Source organism: Aquarana catesbeiana, linkage group LG01, assembly GCF_042186555.1.
Source record: "Aquarana catesbeiana isolate 2022-GZ linkage group LG01, ASM4218655v1, whole genome shotgun sequence".
NCBI lineage: Eukaryota > Metazoa > Chordata > Amphibia > Anura > Ranidae > Aquarana > Aquarana catesbeiana.
In genome coordinates this window covers 663543003-663569995 of record NC_133324.1, presented here as the reverse complement: position 1 = coordinate 663569995, position 26993 = coordinate 663543003, and the positions used below count along the sequence as shown (strand labels likewise).

Below are 26993 nucleotides of genomic sequence, written 5' to 3'. Positions count from 1 at the left end.
GGGACTAGTGCTGGTAAGGGTTTTTTTTTTTGGGGGGAGGGGTGGTTTGTGCTGGAGAGGTGGAATTTGGAAAGAGATAGGGGTTGTGTTAGGAAGAGGAGTTGGCTGAAAGGGGAAAAGTGGGAAGGGAGGAAAATGTGGGGAGGGGGGATTGTGGGGGGGTTTCTTGTGGGATAGGGGGGATTGGGGGGGGTGATTTGTGCTTGGGGGAGAGAATTTGTGCTGGGAGGGGGGATAGGGAGGGTAAGTCCTGGGAAAGAAGATTTTGAGGGAGAATTTATGTTGGGGAGGGCTGACTTGTGCTAGGAGAGGGGTTTGAGGGGAGGATTGGTGATTGGGGCGGGGGGTTTAGGGAAGACAAGATCTGTGCTGGGTTGGGGGGATTTGGAAGGGGAAATATAACTTTTGCTGGGGAGAGAGTTAGTGCTGGGAGGAAATATTGGGGGAGAGAGAGAAGAGGATTTGTTCTAGGACGTGGAATGTAGTGGGGGAGACGATTTGGGCTAGGAGGTTACACAACCTGGACTCCTGCACTCTATTCATTTTGTACTTTTGACCATCGTACTCTGCACATGTGTTGCTATGGATATTTTTGGGTGATTTTATAGCACAGACATATGTGAATTATTAAATGTTAAGACCATGTGATGTATTTTAGAAGCTAAGCCTCCCCTATTGATATGCAGTATGGCGCTCTGGAGAGAAGAGCATCGCAGTGTGTTGTCGTCTGTAGTGTGGTCTGATAAATGACAGTCCATTACCTAGGACCACCCTGCACAGGAGACACCACAAGCGCTGTCTGTTCTATGCTGTAACCTCAGTATAGTGAGGTAAGGGGCCATTATCTACCACTAGAGGATTGTTGCATGGAGGAGATCCTGCTGCACACTTCACATTCACCACTCTTCTGAACAAATGATTTTTAAACCCAGCTGCTATCTACACGACTTAATTGTCTGTTATCACTAAGGAAGCATTGAAGCTGTTTGTTGTTGCACTAAGTCACCTTTATTGGATTGTATTATTTTAAGCTTGAGCACCCCCTGTTGGCGCTGGACACTATATTGCATGATGCACAATTATGAAGATCACTTTGGACATTCATTGTAACATTGTATCATTTGGCAATTTTTGCTTTTATGTTATTTCGTTTTTAGCCATCTATTTATTTATATGAATCATGGTTCATTGAACTATAATAATTTCCGGATATTAATTCACAGCACTTTGTACTGGCATTTAATGTCTCAGCGGCAATCACTATTTTATTGAAAGAAAAAAATGTTTTTATTTTATTGTAGATTTCACCATGGTTTTATTTTTATTTAAGCTGAGAGATACATATGTTTAGTTTTTTTGGTGGGATCCACCCTTTATTTATTATTATATTTTTTTTTTATTATGCACATACTGCCTGCACGTTCACATAGTGCTATACTCCCCATGGTGGTTTAGATCACCACCCTATCAGTAAACCCTATCAGTAAAGACAAGAGTTGATACCCAGTACACCTAGATATTATAATTTATTGTAGGATTAGCGCAGCACCATCCCCATTTGTCAGTCACACCAGGGTTTAAGGCTGGACCCCATTCGGTGCAAGCTGCTTTTCCCTATTTAATACCACCTATAACACCACTGCTTGGTAGCGCAGGAATAATACTCCCTATATCAACATCAAATGTGTCGAGTATCACAGCAAATATTCATTTGATTTGGAATGCTCTACTTTTTTTTACCCATTTTGTTATTTGATAAAAATAAACTAGTAACACTTCTATTTTTGAAGAGCTTTCTGAATTTACAGTATTTTTCACACTTGCCTAAAACCTTTGCACATAACTGTATATTTAAAAAATTTGAAATACAATTTATTCTTGATCAATAAATAAGTAGATGTTTTCTGCTATTCATGTTGTAAGAGAAATGTTGTGGTTATGGCTGAAGACATGCAGTGACTATGTGCTGTTTTCTCAGCATGTTATTATATCATTTACGTATGAGGCTTCTACACACTTGCAAAGCTGTATGTTCTGACATCAAAAGTCTCTTTCAAAAAGCTCAAACTCCAGTGTAAAATGCTTTAGAGATTCCAGCGTTCTTTTATCTATATCATTTTGCTTATAAAAGAAGATTTTGAGCATTCAAGAGTGCGGTCATCCTTCAAGATTCTCAAGTGGCTTGGCCAGCATCAAAAGTCTGCTCACACAACAGCATTTATGTATATGACATAAGATACATGCATGAACCAGGCATACATTACTCATGCACTATGAACCCTATTAGCACCATGTCAGACCATGCCTTTGTACTCTGAACATACTTGACTGATACATACACTCTGCCCAGGAAATGTTTAATAGGAGGGTGGGAAATGGATGGAGTGGCAGTGGGATTAATTTGTACTGTATAACACATCCACTGGTTTACAACTTTGAATTATTCCTGATTTTAATGTGCTCTTTAGTGTTAAAACATAGAGAACTAGCATTATTCAGAAAAGCATAATAATATATAGACTATATATATTGCTCCATTGTACTCTCTTTTGTAATGCAACGTAGCTTCCTCTTTGTAACTGACTGGGTCAAGGCTTTTTCCAGATCACTGGATACTCTGATGGATAGCTGTGATCTGTAACAGCTAAATCCTAGCAAAAGCAATTGCTTTTTAAAAGAGGAGGAGGAGGAGGAGGGCTTGTCTAAGGTCACATCTGACTGGTTGATAAAAGTGCACTTGAACATTACTTATACACATGGCATTGTGGGTGAACGGGTCATGACAGCTTACTTTCATCACTAGGTTTGACCACATTATAAGTCAGCATTCTTCCAACATCTTTATGAGACTCGCTCTTCTGGTACCATGTTTACTCAAGCTAGGCCTTAAAAATGAGAAATTCCACAATGACATGTGGTTGCACACCATTTCAGCTGTACAACGTGCAGAAAAGAAATGTTTCTTCACTTGTTACAGCGTTAAGTAGAGGCACTGCTACAATATTGAATTATTATATAGCCAATTCTGGAAGGAAAAGATTTTCTGTTTAAAACAAAAATTTAGGTAGTAATAGATAGTATAGGTAGTAAATAAATAGTAAGTCCATTCCATAAAATGTTTATTTCACACCAAAGTACGGATTTGTTACAATTTTTTTTATAAAGTATTTATTTTGTTTTCTGTTTCTAATGAAGTGTTATTCATCTTCACACCTCAAAAATCTCCATATTCTGCTCAATTGAAGACACCTCACAGCCAACTGACGGTTAGTTGCATTATGACTAATGGATTTATCTTCTAATCGCATTCAATTTTATATGTGTAATACTATATAGATATAATAATATAACCAATAAGACATTTAGTGGGCTAATCACACCATTTCGAATGGTAACATAGCAAATAATAGATATTAGGTAAAATACCATATTTATCGGCGTATAACACACACTTTTTGCCCCTGAAAATAGGGGGAAAATCGCGGGTGCGTGTTATACGCCGACAGCGTACCTCGGAGGGGGACGAGCGGCCGCCGGAATTCACGAGCCCTCATATCCTCTCCACTCAGCTCTAACGTCACACACACAGTCCCGCCTCTGCCACTGGCATTGGACCAGTGTTCTGTCTAACACAGGAGCTGGTCCAATGCCGATGGCGGAGGCGGGACTATGAATGTGACTGCCGACTGAGACCCGAGTAAACAGGAGATGACGGCTCTGTGATTTCTTGCGAGAGATGGTGAGCTGCATTGATGGGGGAGATGGGCGCAGATCAGGCTGCAGATGGGAGCAGATCAGGCTGCAGATGGGAGCAGATCAGGCTGCAGATGGGAGCAGATCAGTCTGCAGATGGGAGCAGATCAGTCTGCAGATGGGAGCAGATCAGTCTGCAGATGGGAGCAGATCAGGCTGCAGATGGGAGCAGATCAGGCTGCAGATGGGCACAGATCAGGCTGCAGATGGGCACAGATCAGGCTGCAGATGGGCACAGATCAGGCTGCAGATGGGCGCAGATCAGGCTGCAGATGGGCGCAGATCAGGCTGCAGATGGGCACAGATCAGGCTGCAGATGGGCACAGATCAGGCTGCAGATGGGAGCAGATCAGGCTGCAGATGGGCACAGATCAGGCTGCAGATGGGCACAGATCAGGCTGCAGATGGGCACAGATCAGGCTGCAATGAAGCTGCAGATGGGCACTAATCAGGCTGCATTGATGCTCACTGACCATTATTTTGCTTCAAAGTGGTTTATTTAAAAAAAAGTTTTTTTTCCTGAGACTTCCCTCTTAAATTGGGGTGCGTGTTATATGCCGATAAATACAGTACCTAAATTTTAGTGTACTGATCCCTTATAAAAAAGGATACAGCAATAACAATGCAATATGTTTGCTATTAAACGCCTTTTGATTTACTAGCTGGATTATACTGTATTTAATCTTGGAAGAGTCAGGTCTTAAACCTGATTTCTGTGGTGTGAATTCTCAAACCTGAGATATTTTTTAAAACCTAACTCCAGCCAAATGTAAAGACACAAATGAATGTAGCTCTGTATTAACTGAGTATCAATTAAAGTGATTGTAAAGGATCTTTTTTTTTTTCTATAAAAATAACAAACATGTTATACTTACCTGCTCTGTTGCAGTGGATTTGCACAGAGCAGCCCAGATCCTCCCCTTCTCGGGTCCCTCTTCTGTAATCCTGGCCCCTCCCTCCTGTTCAGTGCCCCGATAGCAAGCAGCTTGCTATCGGGGCACCCGAGCCGAGTCACAGCTCCCTGTGTCTATTCAGACATAGAGCCCGGCCCTGGCACCTCTCTTCCTTGATTGGCTAGCTGACTTTGATTGACAGCAGCAGCAGCAGCCAATGACACCGCTGCTGTGTCTCAGCCAATCAGGAGGGAGAATCTCAGACGGCTGAGACACTCGTGGACATTGCTGGACAGAGAGGGACCTCAGGTTAGTGTTGGGGGGCTGCTACACAAAGAAGGCTTTTTATCCTAATGCATAGAATACATTAAGATAAAAAAACCTTCTGCCTTTACAACCACTTTAAAGTGGTTCCAAAGCCAGGACATGTTTTATCTTAATGCATTCCCCCATTAGGGTAAAAAAATGTCCCAGTATTTGTATCACCCCCTTACCCCACCCTATACTTACCTAAGTCCGCATTCAATCCAATGCGGTGACTGTCTCTAGCGGCTCTTGCCTTATTCTTTGCATTCACAGGACAAAGAGGCAGCAGCAAGAGCCATTAATTAAATCCTGTGAGGCAGAAAGCGGGGGGGGGGGCTGATCTGCACTGGGTTTGTCTCCTCTTTTGGCTCAGGAAAGAGGAGTGTGGAGCACCGATGCTGGAAGAGAAGAGAAGATTTGGGGCCGCTCTGTGCAATACCATTGCACAGAGCAGATAGGAATTTTCTTAACAGGTTTATTGTTTTACTATATAATTTATAACTGCTTTAAATGTATTTTTTTGTATTCAATTTGATATCAATCTTTTGCAATCCAATGTACAGATGTGTAGAGATCATACTGGGAGAGGTAGAAGGAGTGAGCAGAGAGCTGAACTTATCAGTGTGCCGCTTCTCCTTTCACTGTTCAGCCACAGGCTGGGAGTGAAGAGGAGACCTTTATGTTTACTGAACTTCAATGGAAAATAAACAGGTCTCCTGCCCTGCCAGATAGGACTGTGCTGTGAAGCAAAACTGTGTAAAGGGCCGTACACATCGGCTGAATATCGGGGGGCATCGGCCAGGTCAATAGAAACTGTCCGACACTCGGCCGGTGTCAATCGGCTGACCGAAAAAGGTCAGCCGATTGACACCCGATCAGTGCTCTCAGCCTGACTTGTGTGTTTTGGCCGGGGAACACAATAGCTCAGTGGGGGAGGTCGCTGTACTAACATTGCATGGTTAGTACAATGGTTGCTCCCGAGTTCTTTCATTTTTTTTCCCTTCAGCCCACTGGGTTGAAGGGAAAAAAGAAACTGTTATGCCCTGTACACACGACCGGTTTTGCTGTCAGAATAAACTCCAAAGGTTTCTCCGACGGAATTCCGCTCAAGCGGTCTTGCATACACATGGTCACACCAAAGTCCGACCGTCCAGAACGAGGTGAGGTACAACACGTATGACGGGACTAGAAAAAGGAAGTTCAATAGCCAGTAGCCAAAAGCTTCCGTCTCGTACTTGCTTCAGAGCATGCGTTGTTTTTGGTCCGTCGGAACAGCATACAGACGAGCGGTTTTCCAGATAGGAATTGGCTCCGTCGGAAATATTTAGAACATGTTCCATTTCTAGGTCCATCAGAATTAAAAAAAAAAAAAAAGTCTGATGAGGCATACACATGATCGGAATATACGATGAAAAGCTTCCGTCTGACTTTTTCTGTCGGACATTCCGCTCGTGTGTACGTGGCTTTAGTGTGTACCAGGCTTAAATTTCAGCACTGGCTGGACAAAAATACAAATCGTTACCTTTTGTATCACTTCCTTTTAGGCCCCTTCCTTTTAGATTGTAAGCTCCAATGAGCAAGGCCTTCTCATTCCTATTGTATTGAATTGTATTGTAACTGTCTGCCCTCTCTTTGTAACCTGCTGCGCAAATTGTTGGCGCTATATCAATCCTGTTTAAAAAGCATTATAATAATAATAAATAATAAGAATTTGGAAGGTAAAATGGCTCCCATCTATAGAATTCATCTGTCTATATTTTTCTAGCTCCAATCTACGTATTCAGCTGTTTGCCTGAAGTTCACCTTGAAGGTTTAATAATGTTTCAGTATAAAGAACATCAAATGCATATCGGGAAGGATGTGCCTAACATCAAACCTACAAGGTTTTGCTAAACAGAACCATGGAGGTGTTGATATAGTTTTGGGGTCTGTGGTATCACAACGAGCAGCAAAAATCTAATTAGATATGTGCACAACAGAGCTCTTTTATGCTTAATTTAAATCTATCTATTAGTGACTGGATGCAGATAAAAGGGAGGAAACTTGGAAGAATGTTCTGCCCTTGTTCATAAATAGCAGAATAGGTTGTATTACATAGGTGTGAAAGGCTTGCAATAACAGGTAGCGAGCAAATTAATGAAACCAGATTAAGGCTCTGTTTCCACTACTGCGAGTTGTTGTGCGACTTGACACATGTGAAGTCACATGACAAGTCAAAATCCATGTATTTCAATGGTCTCGTTCTAATTGGTGCGACTCAAGTCGAAGTGACTCCAAAAAAGGTTTTTGTACTACTTTGTTCCGACTTCAGTGCAACTTGTTCTCCCATGGCTCTCACCAGTCACATGACATCTCATCAAAAATCGCATTGCAAAGTCACACTGTAAATCGCGTGACTTTGGGGTCGCAATAGTGGAAACCTAGCCTAAGAAGGCACCAGAGAAGTTTGCAATCTTTTTTTTAACAACCTCTACAACGTCTCTTTACTAATGCATTTTGTTGAACAAGAAAAACAAAACAAAAAGACACTAAAAATATTTTTGTGTACAAGGTGAAATATAAAATGTGCTTGTTAGCCTAAATGTATCAGCCCATAACCATGTGCAAAAATAAAGTGGAGTTCCACCCAAAAAAAAAAAATTCATTAATTTGCATGAAAAAAAAAAAAAAAATTGGAAAAAAATATTATGTTTTACTTACCTTGTAATGCCTGCTATGTGGTCCTGCGAAATCTGCCTCCTTCAGCGCCTGGGCTCCTGACGTCACTTCCCTCGGCGCAGGAAAGGAGATCACCTCTCCCCCCTCCCTCTAGGCAATCATCTGGGACACGTGACAGGTCCCAGATGATTGCGCGGCCAGTACAAGGCGCGGCTCGCGCATGCGCAGTGGGTGCCCGGCTGTGAAACCACAGCCGGGCACCCACAGTTAAAATGCCAGTGCCGACGAGAGGAGGGGGAGACGAGCGGGGCTTCGATCCACCGCATCGCTGGACCTTGGGACAGGTAAGTGTCTGATTATTAAAAGTCAGCAGCTGCAGTATTTGTAGCTGCTGACTTTTAATTTTTTTTTTAAGCGGAACTCCGCTTTAATATGCTCTCGGATAAATAGATGTAAAAATACTTTTGGAAATATATTTTCTAATGCATACATAGCATTGCACACATTCAGATAACATACCCCAATATTAAAGGCTCCAATAAAATAATCCAAATTGGCTTGAATAAACCAGATGTTTGATAACCCCAATCCATCACTCCTCTCTTTAGCCCGAATCAGAGACTCTTCTTTATTCTCAATCAGAACAACCTGCAGGCATAAAAGAAACAAATTCAGCCACAGCTGTTCCGCTAATAAATATTAAAAAAATATATATGGTATCCGCATTATTTGAACTAAATATACATAATGCAAGTTCTCTTTAGAAAGTTTAGATTATCATTCTGTGGAGCAATTTCATATACCGCTGTATTAGCACCATGCCTTGCAGTCGGACCAGTTAAAGCGGAAGTAAACCCATCGATTTAACAGTTTCAAAAATGTGTTACATTCCCGAAACGTGCAGGAAATGTAACTCTCACATTGTTTGTGCTCTCATCCAAACTGTCAAACCATCCAATGGCGGTGTCATAACTAATCACATGCGCAGCATCATGGCAGCTGTAGATTAAACAGAGGCTAAGATGGCAGCTTCCTTGGCTGAAAACGATAGGATGGTTTATTTCTACTTTAAGATGGCTCTCTTAGGGAACCATTGATTTGTACACGTCATGCAACATGTGCTCCCAAAGTTGGAGCGTATGTTGCACCAGTGTGAACTGGGCCTTAAAGTGGTAATGATGAGAGATTTGGTAACTACAACTGCTCGCATAGGACGGTGTCATTTGTGGTTTGTCTACTACAATACCCATACCCAAGGGCCAATTCACACCAGTCCAGTCCGCTGTGTTGTGCTAAATGCATGCAGGTTAATGCACACTGCGTTGCGTGGTAATATGCAGTGCATTAGGGTAGCTTGTTATGCATTGTGTGTAATCCCTTAAAACCCATTCACACAAGCCCAGTCTGCTGTGGTTTGTTAATGCATGCTGTGTCACCCATTAACCTGCATTGTGTTAAGGCAGCCCATTCATTTAAATGGGTTTCCTAATGCACCATAATGGACAAAAAAATTATGCATGCTACTTTAGCCTGCTCCACCTGAGGCCTATCCTTTTATGACATATGTATTTTGCTTTGTTTATCTGATCAATTGTTACCAAACGTGTTTCCTTTTTATGGCTTGAAATGTACTGATGGCTTGCATTTGGCATATTTTTTTTTCTTCTTTGATCTATATTTCTGTATCACACTTTGATAAACTTTAATACAATCTTTGAACAAAAAGAATTATGCATGCAGCATTTTTGGTAGTTCACCATACCACAAGTAAGTGTGTTGCAATGCAATGCAGGTACATTTTAAAGGTGTGCTTAAGTGTAATTCAAAAAGAAAGGGACCACAACACAGCAATGCATATAATGTGCATTACGGTAACATGCGTATTATGGCCGTGCCCTAGTGTTAAAGAGGAAATAAACCCTGGTGGGTTTTACTTCCTCTTTATTTCCCTACAAAGGTAAAGCATAATGGGCTACTATGCATCGCATAGTAGCCCATTATGTGTCACTTACCTGAAACCGAAACCTGTGATGTCACCACTGTCCCCACTAGCAGCGAGCGTCCATCTTCACCCCTCTTCCTTCCGGGGCTGTGAACTCCGGCTCTGTGACTGGCTGGAGTCACGAGACGTCACTCCCGCACATGCGCGTCAGAGCCGCCAGTCACGGCATGACCCCTTTAGAAACGTCACGATCTGCCCTTCCTAAAGTGCCCATGTGCCGTAGACATCAGCGCACAGCTTTTTTGTAAATATCCCCTAAACCGTGGAGGTTTAGGAGATATTTCCAGCACCTACAGGTAAGCCTTAATATAGGCTTACCTGTAGGTAAAAGTGGTTGTACAGGGTGTACAAACACTTTATTGGGCTCTAATTATTTCTAGCTGTTTGAAGTGCGCCTGGATACACACAAAGATTGATGGTTTCCTTCCATAGGCTGGTAGGTTAAAAGAATTTTGCTCTTTACCTGTAGATTTCTAAAACTTCTCATGAGATCTCTTATATTTAAAAGATAAAGAAGCTACAGTATGTCTTGTGGAAATGAGATTTTCATGCGGTCATTCACAACAAAAGAGCAGTTACTACTCAATTTCCATTTTCCTGTTTGCTGGTGGGCAAGCAGCTAAAGCACAGCAGTATATGTAGATTTATGTCCATTCCTGGTGTTTAGCAGGATAAATACCCCCCTGATCATGATGTTCACTCTTACACACCAGCAATACATACTGTTGATGTCTGAGTAACTTTTACCACTTTAGACTCATTACTTTCTTTCATTAATTAATTTATTTTATTATTATTAATTGATTTTGATATTTAGACCTCATTACTTCAATGCCATAGAAAGCAAAGGGGACTATGGTGTATAACTCATCTTATATCGCAATACAGGTTTTATGTCTGCAATATATACACTAGGAAGTGGACGCTTTATCGCTTTGAAAACATGGTATAAGTTGAAATTCCTCTGCAGTACACCCTTATAAGTCCTACTGAGTAAGCGTTGGTTTGGCTGTTGTAGGGATATTATAACCTCCTTCTGGCAGAATTGATATTAATGCTTAAATGTTCCCAGGAAAATCATGGAGAATTTTAGAGTGAAATGTATTTTAATAAAATTAGTATATTTCAGCTAGCCTGATAATCGCTTATCAAGGATCACACGATCAGGTCCTTAGCCCTTGTGTTTATTTTAATAAATATTGGTCAAAGCATTTAAAATAAAAATATTGCTTCAGGTGACTTCCACTGATGACCCATTATTATTGTTTCCATATCAGTTACGGATGCAATCTATTCCATTACAAACAGATGGGAGACTATTAAATGGCCCATCTTGGCACGCCGTTAACTCATGACGCTAGTTGATTCAGCCCTTCTTAGTTTCCTGATGTTACTTCTATTACTAAAAAAATATATAAGTGGTGTGCAGAGCTCACACCACTTATATATTTTTTTTGTCACTTCCGGGAGTTGTATGTTCACCCCTGTGTGCCAGCTGCTGCAATTTATATAGCACTCGTTTCTTATCTTTATTTTTATTATTGTCTGACCTAGCAGTGGCTGACAATCATGTGCTGAACAGATTTGTACTGGATTCATGGCAGCGATGAACAGCTGATATTGCGGGGGGCATGTTTCTGTCAGCTGTACATTTATATGGTATGCTAGCCTGTAATGCTAAAAAAGATCTCCTCTTCCTTCCAGGCCCCTGGATGCCTTCTCTCCTGGATACTGGAAACAGTGAGCTGATGCTGGGTGCACACTATTTTCATGCAAGAGCAGCTAGAATTGTGCTCAGAAGGTAGCACTACAGTGAAAAAAGTATTTGATCCCCTGCTGATTTTGTACGTTTGCCCACTGACAAAGAAATGATTAGTCCATAATTGTAATGGTAGGTTTATTTTAACAGTGAGAGAAAGAATAACAAACAAACAAAAAATCAAGAAAAACGCATTTCAAAAAAGTTATGATTTGATTTGCATTTTAATTAGTGAAATAAGTATTTGACCCCTTCGCAAAACATGACTTAGTACTTGGTGACAAAACCCTTGATGGAAATCACAGAGGTCAGACGTTTCTTGTAGTTGGCCACCAGGTTTGCACACATCTCAGGAGGGATTTTGTCCTACTCCTCTTTGCAGATCCTCTCCAAGTCATTACGGTTTTGGGGCTGACGTTTGGTAACTCGAACCTTCAACTCCCTCCACATATTTTCTATGGGATTAAAGGTCTGGAGACTGGCTAGACAACTCCAGGACCCTAACGTGCTTCTTCTTGACCCACTCCTTTGTTGCCTTGGCCTTGTGTTTTGGGTCATTGTCATGCTGGAATACCCATCCACGACCCTTTTTTAATGCCCTGGCTGAAGGGAAGGAAGTTCTCACCAAAGATTTGACGGTACATGGCCCAGTCCATCGTCCCTTTGATGCAGTGAAGTTTTCCTGTCCCCTTAGCAGCAAAACACCTCCAAAGCATAATATTTCCACGTCCAAGTTTGACAGTAGGGATGGTGTTCTTGGGGTCATAGGCAGCATTCCTCTTCCTCCAAACACGGCAAGTTGAGCTGATGCCAAAGAGCTTGATTTCGGTCTCATCTGACCACAACACTTTCACCCAGTTCTCCTCTTAATCATTCAAATGTTCATTAGCAAACTTCAGATGGGCCTGTACATGTGCTTTTCTTTTTGAGCAGGGGAACCTTGCGGGCACTGCAAGATTTCAGTCCTTTACAGCATAGTGTGTTGCCAATTGTTTTCTGGTGACTATGGTCCCAGCTGCTTTGAGATCATTGACAAGATTCTCCTGTGTAGTTCTGGGCTGATTCCTCACAGTCCTCATAATCATTGAAACTCCATGAGGTGAGATCTTGCATGGAGTCCCAGATCTAGGGAGATTGACAGTTATTTTGTGTTTCTTCCATTTGCGAATAATCACACCAACTGTTGTTACCCTCTTCGCCCAGCTGCTTGGAGATGGTCTTGTAGCCGATTCCAGCCTTGTGAAGGTCTACAATCCTCCCTGACATCCTTTGCTCTTTGGTCTTGGCCATGGTGGAGAGATCGAAATCTGATTGATTTATTGCGTCTGTGGACAGGTGTCTTTTTTTTTTTTTTTTTCCAGAATAAATTTTTATTGTTAGTAAAAGTCATGTTTTACAATGTCGTTGCAAATTGGTAATACAAAAGAATTCGTATAACAATGTTCTGTTGTATACTTATTACAATGGGTAGCTATTCATCACTATGTATCATAACTGACCTGTCTAACATTGAACAGAAGTATAGAATAAGAGACAACAAATAACCTTAAGTAGTCATAAACCAGAATTAAACATTCGAACAAAGATTTCCATGTCCAGATTTGTTTGGAGTCCTGGACGTCTCTATAAATGTAATGTTCTTTTATATTGTATATTGTTTCTGGATATGATGGTGCGTGGTAGGGTTGCGGTCGTCGGACCACTAGCAATCCTACTCTTAGTTAATCAGGAAGGAAGGGATGTCTGTATGGAGGGAAAAGGGGGGAAAGGATCATAGGTTTGGAGGTATTAGATATCTAAGGATGGTGTGTTTAAGGTATGAGGTCAAAAACAAGTCATTGTTATCATCATATAGGATCGTAATTAGGGAGTTGATGGTTGTAGGGTATGTTGAGGTATAAGGTTGAGGGGAAAGAGTAAGTGAGGAAAGTAGGATGGACTATGATGAGTCCTCCTCCGAAAAGGGTTCAGATGCCTGAGTATGAGCTCAGGACAATAGATCTGTGTATTCGGCTGTCGTTTGGAAATGTTGCCAGCAAGACCAAACATACCTGAATTTGGAGGGCGTATCTCTGGCTTGGTGAATCAGTTCCTCCATTTCGGCTATTCTATTGATTCGTTTGAACCAGTCGGCTATAGTAGGGGGCTTGGAGGATTTCCAGAGAGTCGGGATGCACAGTTTTGCTGCGTTAATCATATGTAGGGCAAGAGAACGGTGATAATCTTTTTTTGGGATGGATGAGTGGTGTAGGAGCATTTGGGCAGGGGTAAGTGCAATCTGATAGGTGGTAATTTTAGTGATAATACGTTGGACTTCTTTCCAATATGGTTGATGAGTGGGCAAGACCACCATATATGGATCATTGAGCCTTCTCCTTCTGAGCATCTCCAGCAAGTGGAAGGGATGGAGGGGGAAATTTTATGTAGTTTTATCGGGGTTTTGTACCATTTAGAGTAAATCTTGAAATTGTTTTCTTGTGTTGACACGTTAATTGAACCTTTATGAATGAAGGAGTATATATTTTCCCAATCTTGTTCTGACAGGTCTAATGCTAAGTCTCTTTCCCAGCTACGAGTGGCTATATTGGATTTGGGAGTGTGTTCAGAGAAAAGAAGTGTGTAAATTTCAGAGATTACATGTCTCTGTGGTTCCATCCTGGAACATATTTCTTCAAAGGGTGTGAGATGTCTGGAAAATGCGGTTTTCTTGGGAGGGTGATTGAGAAAGTGGCTTATTTTTGATTGTATGTCCATGGGGGAAAGGATCTTCCGGATGTATGTGTGGGTAGGTTAGTAACAGGTACGAAGGTGTTACCGGGAAAGAATTGCTTTGCACGGATATGGTCATGGAGCCAATATCCCTCCAGGAATGTGGTGGAAACACCCGGTGGGAAGTCTGGGTTATTTCGTAGCGGGGTCATGGGGCCTGGGCTAGAGGAAATGAGATGTTTTTGGCATGCTATCTTAAATGAGGAAAGTGTGGATGAGATCAAGGGATGTTGTGTGCATGCCAGAGGTATCTGTTGTGAGGGAATCCAAGGCAGTTGTTTAAGTGGGATTGGGGAAAATAAATTTTCAATTTGTGTCCAGGCTTTAGAGTGTGAGTGGACATTCCAATCCACTATTCTCGATAGTTGGCATGCCATGTGATATTTGGCGATGTCGGGGAGTGCTATGCCTCCTTTTAATTTGGGTAGTGTGAGTCTGTCAAAACTGATTCTGGGGCGGTTCTTGCCCCAAATGAATTCGCTACACGCCCTGCGATATGAAGCGAAGAAGGCTTGTGGTAATCTTATGGGGACTGTTTGCATGACATAAAGTATTCTAGGGAGAATGTTCATTTTAATTATCGAAGCCCTTCCAAACCAAGAAAAAAGACCCGTTGACCAGGACTTAAGATCTTTTTGAATTTGTTGGAGGATCGGTATATAGTTTTTGAGATATAGATCTGAGAGGTGGGCCGGTAGGCGGATCCCGAGGTATATAATTACATCTTGGGTCCACTTGAAGGGGAAGTTAGCTTGACAGGATTCAAGGGTTTCCTTCCTTAAGGATATGTTGAGGGCTTCGGATTTTGTGTAGTTAATTTGTAAATTGGTTAAGAATTTAAATGTGTCAAGATCTTTTAGTAGATTGGGTAATGTAATGTGGGGTTCAGTCAGGAACAAGAGGATGTCATCTGCGAAAGCAGATAGCTTGTATGTATTCCCTGACATGGAGATTCCTTTGATATCAGGATTGGATCGTATGCGTTGAAGAAGAGGTTCTAAGGTAAGAACAAATATCAGCGGTGAAAGCGGGCATCCCTGGCGTGTTCCATTTGACACGGAGAAGGCATTCGACAGGTGGCCGTTGACACGGACCTGTGCAGTAGGAGAGGCATAGAGGGACATTATAAATTGCATCATGCGGTCTCGTATACCGATCATTTTAAGTACTGTTGACATATAGTCCCATGCCACCCTGTCGAATGCCTTCTCCGCATCCAAGGACAAAAAGAAACCTTGTTGTTGGGTGGAAGTTAACCACTTGTGAATATTGATCGCCTTGGTTGTGTTGTCTCTAGCCTCCCGGCCTGGTATAAAACCCACTTGGTCTAGTGAGACAAGGTTAGGCAGGAGAGGCAGAAGACGATTAGCCAAGATCTTGGCGTACATTTTGAGATCAACATTCAGTAATGATATTGGACGGTAGTTTGACACTTTTGATGCATCTTTATTGGGCTTAGGTATTACAGCTATGTGTGCTGTCAGTAGGTCTCTAGGTGGGGGATTGTCAGAGGATAGGGAGTTGAATGCAGCCAAGAAGTGCGGTTTGAGGGTGTCAATAAAAGTTTTATAATAACCGGTTGTTAGGCCGTCAGGTCCGGGACTTTTGCCGGCCTTCAGTTGTTTGAGGACCATATCCAATTCATCAGACGATATGGGTTGATCCAGATCTTCAGCTGTTGCAGAAGAAATGCGTATGGGGCTGTATTGTGTGAGGAAATCTTGAATGGCTTTCGTTCTTTGAGTGTCTACCCTCTGTGGGTTGGGGGGATGTATGTTGTAAAGCTGAGAGTAGTAGTTTACAAAATGTGCGGCTATTTGGTCGTTGGAAACTATTTTTGTCCCCTTAGCATCTATTATCGAGTGTATCGTGGTGTGGGCTCGTTTGGCTCTGAGCGCTCTTGCTAATATTTTGCCAGATTTATTGCCATATTCATAAAATATTTTTTGGGAAAGAATATAGTTTCTCTTCACTTGCTTGTTTAAGGCTTCTAATAGGTCATTCCTGGCTTGGAGCAATTCAGGGAGAGATGTCATTGCTTGGGAAGTTTTGTGTGCTCTTTCCAGTGTTTGTATTCTTGCAGTCAGTGTATTTATGAGTTCCTGTTTGTCCTTCCTACGTTTAGCCGAGAGTGCTATGAATTCTCCCCGAATGGTGCTTTTATGTGCTTCCCAACGTATCATAGGTGAGATATCCGGTGAGTCGTTTTCAGTGAAGTACAGTGAAAGACGTTCTTGTATGGTAGTCATTATGGCAGTATCTGTGAGAAGCGAGGGGTCCAGACGCCATATTTGGGGACGGGTGTTAGTGTTTGGGAATTCTAATATCATGGATATTGGGTGATGATCCGACAGATACATGGGTTCAATTGTAGCTGAGGTTAACATCGATAGATCTCTTTGAGAGAGGAATAAGTAATCTAGTCTGGAGTGTCTGTTATGTGGAGTTGAATAAAACGTGAAGTCTTTCTCGTTAGGGTGGAGTGTCCGCCAGGAATCATGTAAAGACAGATCTTTGAGTTGTGATTTAATTGCGCGTAGGGCGCTGTAAGGTAGGGTTGTGGAGCCATTCGAGGTGTCATGAAGGGGATTTAGGGGGACGTTGAAATCCCCACCTAGGATCAAAAGGCCTTCTTGGAAAAGATTGAGTTTTTGTAGGGTGGACCGGAAAAAAGGGACTTGTTTCGTGTTGGGTGCATATATGTTGGCCAGGGTGATTCGCCTACCATATAGTGTACCTTTGATAAAAAGGTAACGTGCTTCTGTGTCTATGCAGGTGTCTTTGATGTGAAACGGGCAATTTTTAGCGAATAGGATGGAGACTCCTTTGGATTTTGCAGCTTTGTTAGTCGCGTGGAAGAAGGTTGGGAAGCGGTAGTTAGAGAGTTTTGGGATGGAGCTTGTTTTAAAATGGGTCTCTTAGAGAAAGATAATGTCAGCTTTATTTTTTTGTAGGGAAAGTAATAACTGAGAGCGTCTTTCAGGAATGTTAAGGCCCCTTATGTTAAGGGATAGGATTTTGATTGTTTTGTTTTTGGTGGACAAGACTTGCGGCATAGTGGGAGAGAGGATGAAGTATTAGATAAGTTGGCACAAGAGTGTAAGGAGTTTTCGTATTACTATGAGTACTCGTCGTCGTCGTCGGAGAACCAGGATAAGGGAGGCAGGAAGGTAGAATAGAGACGTCGTGTCTTTCGGAGGGGAGTGGCAGTAGTGGTTGGGGGGCAAGGGTAGGTATGTGGGAAGGATAAAATGATATTTTCGTATTTCAATCTGGTGTTATTATGAGTGAGGATAGTGGGGGGACTTGTGTAAGTGTGTGAATGCTTCCGGTGACAAGCGAGAGCCCGCTCGCTAGTCCAAAGACAGTATATACCTGTACTTAGGTATAACAGGAACGAATCTGTGACGTGAGGTGGAGTCTAGTATGTGGGTCAGTATTGGAGGTTGTTATTGCCACTGAGGTGAGGAACGGCTGAGATCGGTAGAGAGAGTGGAGATATACAAAGGGTTGGCTATCCGCTAGACCGAGAGGGAATGTAAGCTAGGTGAGGAGGTGGAAAATGGTACTATACTTAAGCAGATTTGCAGCATGGGGGGGCGTATGGATAGATGTACGGTATATCCGTCTTAGGGTTCTGTAGAGATATTGTGGGGGGGAGGGGGGGCATTAATTTTTTGTAAAGGGAGGAATCCGTTTTCGGATTACTAGATTAATCAGGGTGTTTATGCATTGTACGTTTTGAGATTAGTGTCTTTATGTCATCTAGGCACGAGCTCAATTGAATTTTAATTGATCGTTAATACAGAGTTTTCAGTGGCAAGGTGTAACAGATAAACTTAAATAAACCTTAAGGCTGAACTTAGAGTTATTAACTTTGCTAGAAAAAGCTCAAAACAACAATAACACTTGCAGGTCATGTTTATAACTATGGTTTTGCTTAGTTGGGTTAAAGTAGCTACTCCCCTGTGCTCAGGGTAAGACAGTCTGACCCTCATGTCATTGTACGCCGTGCGTCAATATGGCTTGAACCGATTCCCAGGCCAAGTGAGCGGTAGGGCCGGGAGTTAACTGGGGAGGTATGTTTTAGAGTTTTAAAGCATGCGTGAAGGATACATGTCTAGGAATGTTCATGGCTAGTTAGTATCCTCCGGTACATGTAGAGGTTGGTTGAGAGTCAGTCATCTATGATATCATGGGGATAGTAAATATTTGCCGTTGGTGCTGAAGCAATTGTTTTCGATCAGCGATGGGGGAGTCATATATAGAGTTTGCTATTCACGGTGTTTAATACTTTTGTTGGTGTAAGGAGTTGTTGTTGAAGGTAAGAGAAGCGTCTGGGGGGTAACCCATAACAAAGGGGGTGAAACCCTCTTTAGGAAGGAAGGTCGCGCCTTAGTCAGGTGGTGTTGTGCCATCATGTTTTGGGTAGCAGGACTCTCGTCCTCTTATGGGAAGTGTCTCCCTGAGGTGGGGTAGTGCAACACAATTGGAACTTGTATGTGAAGTTTCATAGACATGGGGGATGTTCCAATTATATCTACATGCTGTATACCCCTCAGCGTTGCATGAGGGCACCGTTCAATATGGTCATTAAGAACATTATGGCATACGTATAGTACCCCCCAGTGTATGTGGTTGTAGAGTAGGAGGGGGCAGACCAATGTCAGTTTGAGAGTGTCTGCAGTTAACCAGTGTTGCAGTGGTAAGTCTCTAGCAATTACGCATGTATACTGAAATTTCTGTACATCGTAACATATACAACAGATACGTTGAGGATATTGATCCACGGGAGCAGACCTACCCCATTACCAAGTATGGAAAGTGATAGCCTGGTTGGTAGATGAAAAAAGTGTATCATTGTGATGGGAAGTCTTGTTAGAAAGGAGCCATGCGTTGGGCAATAGTCGCATTAGCCGCATTGAATTGTGCATTATTCAAAATGCTATAATCGAGCACGTTTGTTCAGATTGTCAGTTACTCTTCACTTATGGGTGGTAACTTAACATCTATGACAGTTCTGTACACTCCCATGGATCAATACCCCCACTGCCACCGCCTCGCCACCGCTAAAGCACATATAGCACTGGGAAAGGAAAGATAAAATTATATAGTGCATAATAAATCAAGGCTAAATAATACTTTTATGAACATAAAGAAAGTATTAAAGGGATCTAAAGACAATATATTGCGATCGAGTCCTCCCCCCATATTGAAACGAGGTGGGGATATCGGTGGGTATATGCTCAGATCTGGAAAGGATACAGGGATAGCCAGGTCAAGATCATCAAAGTCAATCAGAGTAGTTTAAACATAGGTGATAGACCTCAACAACGTGATAATCACCGCTCTTGATGAAGAAAGGTTTCGGACCGATGCTTATGTTTTCAAGTGTCCTTAGCGCGTATTGTTGTATCACAAATGCTTTTCTTTATTTGATGACCTGAGTAGAGGGGAAGCGACAGACTCACAGACCAGAAACACAGGGTGAGCTATTGTAAGAACTGTATGGTAGACGTATCCTGTAGGGAAGAACATGAAATAAGCCTAAGGAGTCCACTTAAACGGATGGTAGTAAGGAGAAAGTTTTGTCTAGCATTGCTGAAGCTGTTGTCGGTATCGGTCCCGGCGGGCTCTCCTGGTTTGCGGGGCATTCAGCGGGCTGGATCCGTTCTCGGTGCCTTGTGCTGGTAGACGGCTTCTGTTTCCCGAAGGGGAGCGTTGCCTCCTGTAGCGATGTTGTTGAGTTTCCATTGGCTCTAGTTCTGGTGGGATCTTTCTGGGAGCCGGTGGACGAAATTCCGCATACCACTCGGGGACCTCCGTGAACGGTATGTCCAGGGTGTCGCAAAAATAGCGTAGATCCTCCGGCACTCTGAGTAGTGCGGATCGTCCTTGCGACGAGGCTGACAGGCAGAAGGGAAATTTCCACCTGTATGGAATTCCCTTGGTCCGGAGTACATCCAACAGGGGGCGCAGTTCCCTGCGACGTTGCAGTGTTATTGTTGAAAGGTCCTGAAAAAGGCGAATTTCAGCGCCATTATATGTCAGCTTTGTGGTGCTTCGAGCCTTACGCAGAAGCTCCTCTTTCAGTTGGTAATCGATGACATGGCAGATCACATCCCTAGGCGGGTCCGCATCTCTCCCCCGTGGGCGTAGGGCACGATGGATGCGTTCCATACCTATAGGTGTAGCGGGGGGTTTATCCAGAAGGTTGTTGAAGAAGCAGGTCACTTCAGCCATTAGCCTATCTGCCTCGATGGATTCCGGCAGGCCTCGCACTCGGATATTGTGGCGCCTGCCGCGGTTGTCCAAATCCTCCACGTGTCGGTTCAGGTCCCGTAGCTGTAAGGTGTGTGTGTGTCAAGAACCTGACACGTACGGCGAAGTACAGTGGAATGAGTAGTAGTCGTCTTCTCTACTTCTTGGACCCTGCCCGCAATGGCTTGTATGTCGATCTTAAGGTCCGTGATTGCCGCTGTTAGAGCAGCCGTAAGGGTGTTTTTTATGTCCATTGCCACGGAATGAAGGTCATGGAGACTCGGTTGTGAGTGCGGAGTAAGAATTACCGCTCCCGCATTAGAAGATGAGCTGGCCCCCGTCTCAGGGCCTGCTGTCTGAGGCGAGCCTCGTGTGGGCGCCATGTTGCCAGAGTGGGTCCGGAACATTTCTGGAATATTCTGGCTAATCCTACCAGTCAGGTCTCGGGGGGACCTGGATCTGGATGCGGAGGAGCTGCGTGAAGCGGTCCCCATGTTTCCCAGGTGATCAGATGGGGATAAACCTCCGTTGTAGTCAGATTTACCTCTCAGTCAGCGGGAGCAAGTGAATTAAGCTGCCATCTTCTCCCGAGGTCAGGCCACGCCGACAGGTGTCTTTTATACAGGTAACAAGCTGAGATTAGGGGCACTCCCTTTAAGAGATTGCTCCTAATCTCAGCTCATTACCTGTATAGAAGACACCTGGGAGCCAGAAATCTTGCTGATTGATAGGGGATCAAATACTTATTTCACTCATTAAAATGCAAATCAATTTATAACTTTTTTGAAATGTGTTTTTCTGAATATTTTCGTTATTCTGTCTCTCACTGTTAAAATAAACCTACCATTAAAATTATAGACTGATCATTTCTTTGTCAGTGGGCAAATGTACAAAATCAGCAGGGGACATCAAATATTTTTTTTTCCTCATTGTATACACAATGTAAAGCCTAGGGAGGGGACAAGGTACAAGAAAGAAAAACCTATGGATGCTGCAAGAGACACAATGCCAAAATAGACTCATCTGATCTTGCACGTTTAAGAAAGCCACTGCACAATGTGAGTGGAATGTTATTCCTTTTTTTTACTAGTTTCACACAAAACAGAGCAACTGCCATTGTTGCTGTGTTGAGCTCAAGCATGTTCGGTCTAAGAACCGAACACACATGTGAGTATCCGCCAGGAAACAGACACCTGTATGGGTCACTCATCTGCAGCCAGGGCATTCCCCACAAATACAAATAGGTTGTAAGAAGAAGAATGTCCCAGCTGAAGATAGCTGGCCAGTACAGGTGAAAGCTTTCTGGCAGGCTCACACATGTAGGTTTAAATCCCAGTCTGAAAACACATGAGATCATCACACACACTGTAAGTCTTTAGCTGCCTTACATTGGTTATGTTGTCACAGTGGGCTTCTGATGTCTTGCTGTACCTTTAAAGTGGTTCTAAAGGCAGAACATTTTTTACCTTAACGTATTAAGGTAAAAAATAGTCCTATCTCGATCCAGCGTTGCTTCCGTCTGCAGCGGAGCTGGTCTCTCTCTATCACCAATTCCTCCAAAAACTATCCCAATGTTTAACTGCACAAAATGACTAATATATATGACCAAAGTTCAAAGGATCTCTCCTGATTTTATGAAACAGAAACACATAATAACACAAAGGTATACATAAAGGACAGGCTTCTGCCACACTTCTTTTGGGCAGACCACAAAGAATTCTTATACATGAATGGATTGGTTGAACCCACACATGCTTTTTTTAAAAACTTTTTCTTTATAGTGGCTTTTCAAAATAACAAATGCAATAATTTACAGGTTAGATTAGATATTAGGAGCGATAAAAAAACTTTTTGATAATTAAATGTTCACACTTTATCATTTATACATCAGATCAAAAAGAAGGACAACTCACTGGAGATTAAGAGACAGAAGGATTTGGTTGCAAAAGAGGTGCAGTCCCTCCCAGTGCTATGTAAGCTCCTAGAAGACTTTGCACAGATCTCTGGATTATGTGTTAACTACTCCAAGTCCCAGGCACTTAATGTGTCCCGTCAGTTCTGGTGTCTCGGCTGCAGGACGCGTTCCGCTTTTCGTGGAGCGAGTCCAGCATAAGATACCTTGGAGTCAATCTTACCCCCAAATTCGAACAACTATACCAAGCAAATTATCCTCCCATATACAAAAAATTAGAATCCGATCTCAAACAATGGTCCCCACACCACATTTCCTGGCTAGGTAAAATAAACTCTGTAAAAATGACTCTGCTACCGCGTCTACTATATATTTTCAGAGCGCTTCCGATCGCTATACGGAAGGACCACCTCTCAGCATTCCAAAACAAGGTAATAAAATTCATTTGGGGATCGAAGGGGCATCGTCTCCCGAGACGCGCCCAATTCGATCCAAGAAATAAGGGAGGATTGGGACTTCCTAATCTGTTTTGGTACTACCAGGCGGCCAGACTAGCACAGATATCAATGGTTTACGCCAAAACAGCCAGACCGGATTGGATAGAAATGGAAAGACAGGCAGTGCCAACATTTACAATTGACTTCCTCCTCTGGTGCCCACCAAAGGCTAGGCCTTCAGTCTTATCTCCCGCCTTATCACAATCTTTGACGATATGGGACACTCTCAGAAAGAGCCCTTCTTTGGTGTCGCAAAGCAAACCTCTATCCCACCTTTTCCGTAATCCCGCATTTCCCCCGGGTATGGACATAAAAGCATTTCAGTGGTGGCTGGACTGGGGAATGTACCGGATCGGGAACTATTTTACCGCGGCTGGGCCGATTTCCCTCAACCACTGCGTTAAACATCTGAATCTCCCCAATTCGGAGCGGTTCAGGTTTTTTCAAATATCACATTTTCTCCAATCAACCTGGGTTGAGAAACCAGAACCACCGCAGTTCACCCCATACGAAATATGGTGTGGAGGACTCATGGAGCAGAGGGGGGGGAATCTCCTTAATCTACTCTTCGCTTGCAGCTACAGATAAGAAAGCAACGTTCATGCTGGCGTGGGAGAGGGAATTACAGGACACATGGGATCTAGATCACTGGCACATGAACTTCTTCCGATCCTTCAAGGGCATTTATAATATATCCCTGATTGAAGCTAGCCTAAAGGTAATCACCAGATGGTACTTAACCCCCTCCCGGCTTGCTTTGATGCATCCCTCGGTTTCCCCTCTCTGCTTTCGCGGATGTCACATGAAAGGTTCCATGATACATATATGGTGGGAATGCCCTAAAATCAGGACCTTTTGGCAAAAAATATTTTACGCCATATCCAAAATAACAGGCAAGACCATTCCCAAATTTCCTCTGACAGCTCTTCTCAACCAACCCATTTCAGGGATCTCAAAATCATCACAAAAACTAGTATTTTTCATTCTCCTGGGAGCCAAAATTACCCTTGCTAAAGCATGGAAGAAGCCTTCAGTCTCTCTCATAGCAGCAAAACGGAAAGTGTCATGGATAATGGCCCAGGAGAAATTGGTAAGCTCTTTACTAGACACCTCAGCAAAGTTTGAGAAGATTTGGGAACCATGGTCCAAATACATAGGAATAAGGGAATATCCAAATTATTAGAAATAGGCCCTCAATAGAAGTGGGAGCGCCCAGCAGACAGTTAACTCTTCTCTTATCAGTACTTCACCTCTCCCCTCCTTACTCCTCTTTCTTCTCTCCTTCCCCAACCCCCCCCCTTTTTTTTTTCTCTTTTCGTTTTTCTGCACACCTGGCAGGTAACAATGGGACTCACACCTTCAGCTGGACTACACTGGAGTGATCTGTAGTAGAAAGTTTTACTTAGTAGTTTGTCCCTGAGGTTAAAATATACATAATAGCATTTTTATGCTTCATGACTAAGCAGCGTCGTTACCAGAGGGACTTTTATTATAAGTTTGAAATGTTATACGTTGAGCAAGCTAATTTCTGCCACCAAGACTCATTTGGTCCTTTTTTTTTTAATTTTTATACTTCGTTATTGCATCTCTCCGTCATTAGGCCATTAATCGATGGAGCCCATTCCTCTCTCCAGCACAGTGTGTTCCCATGTTGGGGTGCTGGTAGATGAATGGGATAGAAATTCTAGGCCCACTCATTAAGGCCGAAATGACATGAATACTAAAGGAACTGATACTAGGTATTACCAATTACAGCTATGATAGGATGTAACTCTAGTATATAAGTTGTTACCATGCAAAAACATACCACTGTATCATTGATATATAGTTCTCCTTTTATTTCTCTTAAGATATGACATGTAACTGTAACTTGTCATTTTTTTTTTTCAAAATCTAATAAAAATCATTAAAAAAAAAAAAAATAAAATAAATAAGTACTTAGATGTCCTGGGTGCCCGCGATGTCGGCCGCCTGAGACCGACCCGTCCCTCGGCTCTCGGGTCCAGGTTGGCCCTCCACTTAATAATAATCGACAGGTGATGTGAGAAAAGTCCCAGAAACCTCAGGTGGAAAGTTTTGCTATGTTGTAATTCTTAAACACCCCACACTGCAGTCTGTGTGTCACACTCCCCTTGGGGGTTTAAAATCACCAGAGGGTTGAATATAGCAGACAAGGCTTGATAAACCACAGATCTCCTTAGCAGGAATGCAGGTGTCACAGCATGTCCACCGGTTCTCAGGGCAGAAAGAAAGGCTCCAAATAGTGTAAATCCTCTGTTTACTTTATTGTATAAAAGTTTTTCCATACATCATCATCGATCAGTAACAAAAGGCAATTCATAGGTTCAGGTCGTTCCTCGTAACACTCAGAAGAAGCATCTCACCTGTTTGTGCGTTAGCATTTTAAGCGGCAGCTCTTTTCATTAATAATACATAGTTTTTGACATCTAGTGTTATAACTGTGGAAGGTCTATGATTATCTGAAGCCTGGCATATACTTTAGCGCTGAGATAGTGGAAGGAGGCCAAGGAATTCACAGTATTTTTTAATTAATAACTGTGTGTTTAGTTTTTTCGAGGTGACAGGAAATTTACATTGTTATACAAACTGTACACTCACTACTTTACATTGTAGCAAAGTGTAATTTCTTCAGTGTTGTCACATGAAAAGATATAATAAAATATTTACAAAAAAAAAAAAAAAAAAGGAGGTGCAGTCCCTCCAAATGAGAGGCAGTTGGGAGCTATGGCAGTTATGCAAAACTTGATAATTTTGCAGTTTTACTTAACCTCCCTTGCACTAAGTAAATCTATAAATTAGACTGGTATGTTCTATTTTCTTTTCATCCGGGGCACAAAGGTATGCTTAAACTTTTATTTTTCAATTACAGTAAGCACATGTCTGCATGTTCCCCTACTATATTCCATATCTACACCTGCAGTGAAAAGATAAAAGTTATGTGCAGCTTTCAAATATCTTAATTAGATGCAAATCCAGTATATGCAACATCAACGCCATGGCAGCAGGTGTAAACAGAGCGGCCAAAGGGATCAGAGGGTCTATCTTGAGTTCCTTGCTTTCATCCTTCTCAGCTCTACAGAGGTCTCTGATCACAGTTCACAAAACTACGAACATAGCTATATTTAGAGTTCCATATCCTTAGTAACATTTCTGAGCAGTGACATTGCTAAACTTGCTGAGAATCCTGGATGCAAAGCGCCCACAGGTGACCAGCAGGAAGAAATGAGTAGGATTTAGGCAAGGTAGATGGGGCCTTGGCACTAAACAGTACTAAGGCCTGGGGCTACTCTCTTGGTCAGCATGCATTTTACATGAAGCACTCTCTGTATTAGCAGCAGCAAACCGATTATTCTTTTAATTTTCACACATACTCTGAAAAATATACAGCCTGCTATGGGCAGCATATAAAGTTCTTAAAAAAAAGAGGCCCAGAGACAAGAACTTTGGTTTGTGTGGTCTACAGAAATGAGCCTCAAATTGGAAATGCTTACCTGGCATAATGGAAGCATGTAAGCCAAAACAATCCCAACATGACCCTGTGCAATGGAAAAAGTAATAATGAGCAGCAAATTGGTTACAATTAAGAAATACAGTTTTCTTTTTAAGCATTACTTTTGTGAGGCCACGAATCTGAGCATTCAACTACACTACTTATACATAAGAAACTAGAATAGAGAAGAATGCCGTAGTTGACTTTTATTGTTAAAGCTAAACTCCAGGCAGAACTATTCAGTCATAGTTGGAAAGGTTCTACATTTTTAAATATAAATAAGCACAAGGGACGGTACTCACATAGAATGAGAAATGTCCCTAGTGGCTGCTCCCTTAGTTGAACTCCTCTGTCCTCTGCCCCACCCATACCCCGGCAGCAGTAATTTTCCAGAGTTGTGGGGGTTAATACCACTGGACACGTCATAACTTGGAAAGAGTGCCAACTATGTCCGCCCTCCTCCTCCATTCACAGAAGCTTTTCTATAGCTTCCATCAATAAAAACTGCTCTATGAATGGAGGAGGCAAACCTTTCATTCATTCATCCTCTGTTCAAAGAGCATATTTTTTGCTGGAAGCTATAGAACAGCTACTATGAATGAAGTAGGGGGTAGGCATGGGTGGGCATAGTCAACACTCTTGGGCTTAGGCCTACCCTCCAACTCATTAAAC

The 26993-nt window shown here is 42.5% G+C and overlaps 1 protein-coding gene across 3 annotated transcripts in view; it reads right to left on the bottom strand.

Annotated features, from left to right (window-relative positions):
• The window catches only part of GSTCD (glutathione S-transferase C-terminal domain containing), a 287431-nt gene that overhangs the window by 15290 nt on the left and 245148 nt on the right, over positions 1-26993 (bottom strand). For 2 of the 3 annotated variants that reach the window (XM_073601880.1, XM_073601873.1), the window contains exons 7-8: positions 26323-26367; positions 8130-8258 (exon numbers count right to left, since the gene is read on the bottom strand). In XM_073601880.1, coding sequence (XP_073457981.1) covers positions 8130-8258; positions 26323-26367 — 174 coding nt within the window. The remainder of the gene's footprint in view (positions 1-8129; positions 8259-26322; positions 26368-26993) is intronic. The other variant, XM_073601887.1, reaches the window with a different exon arrangement.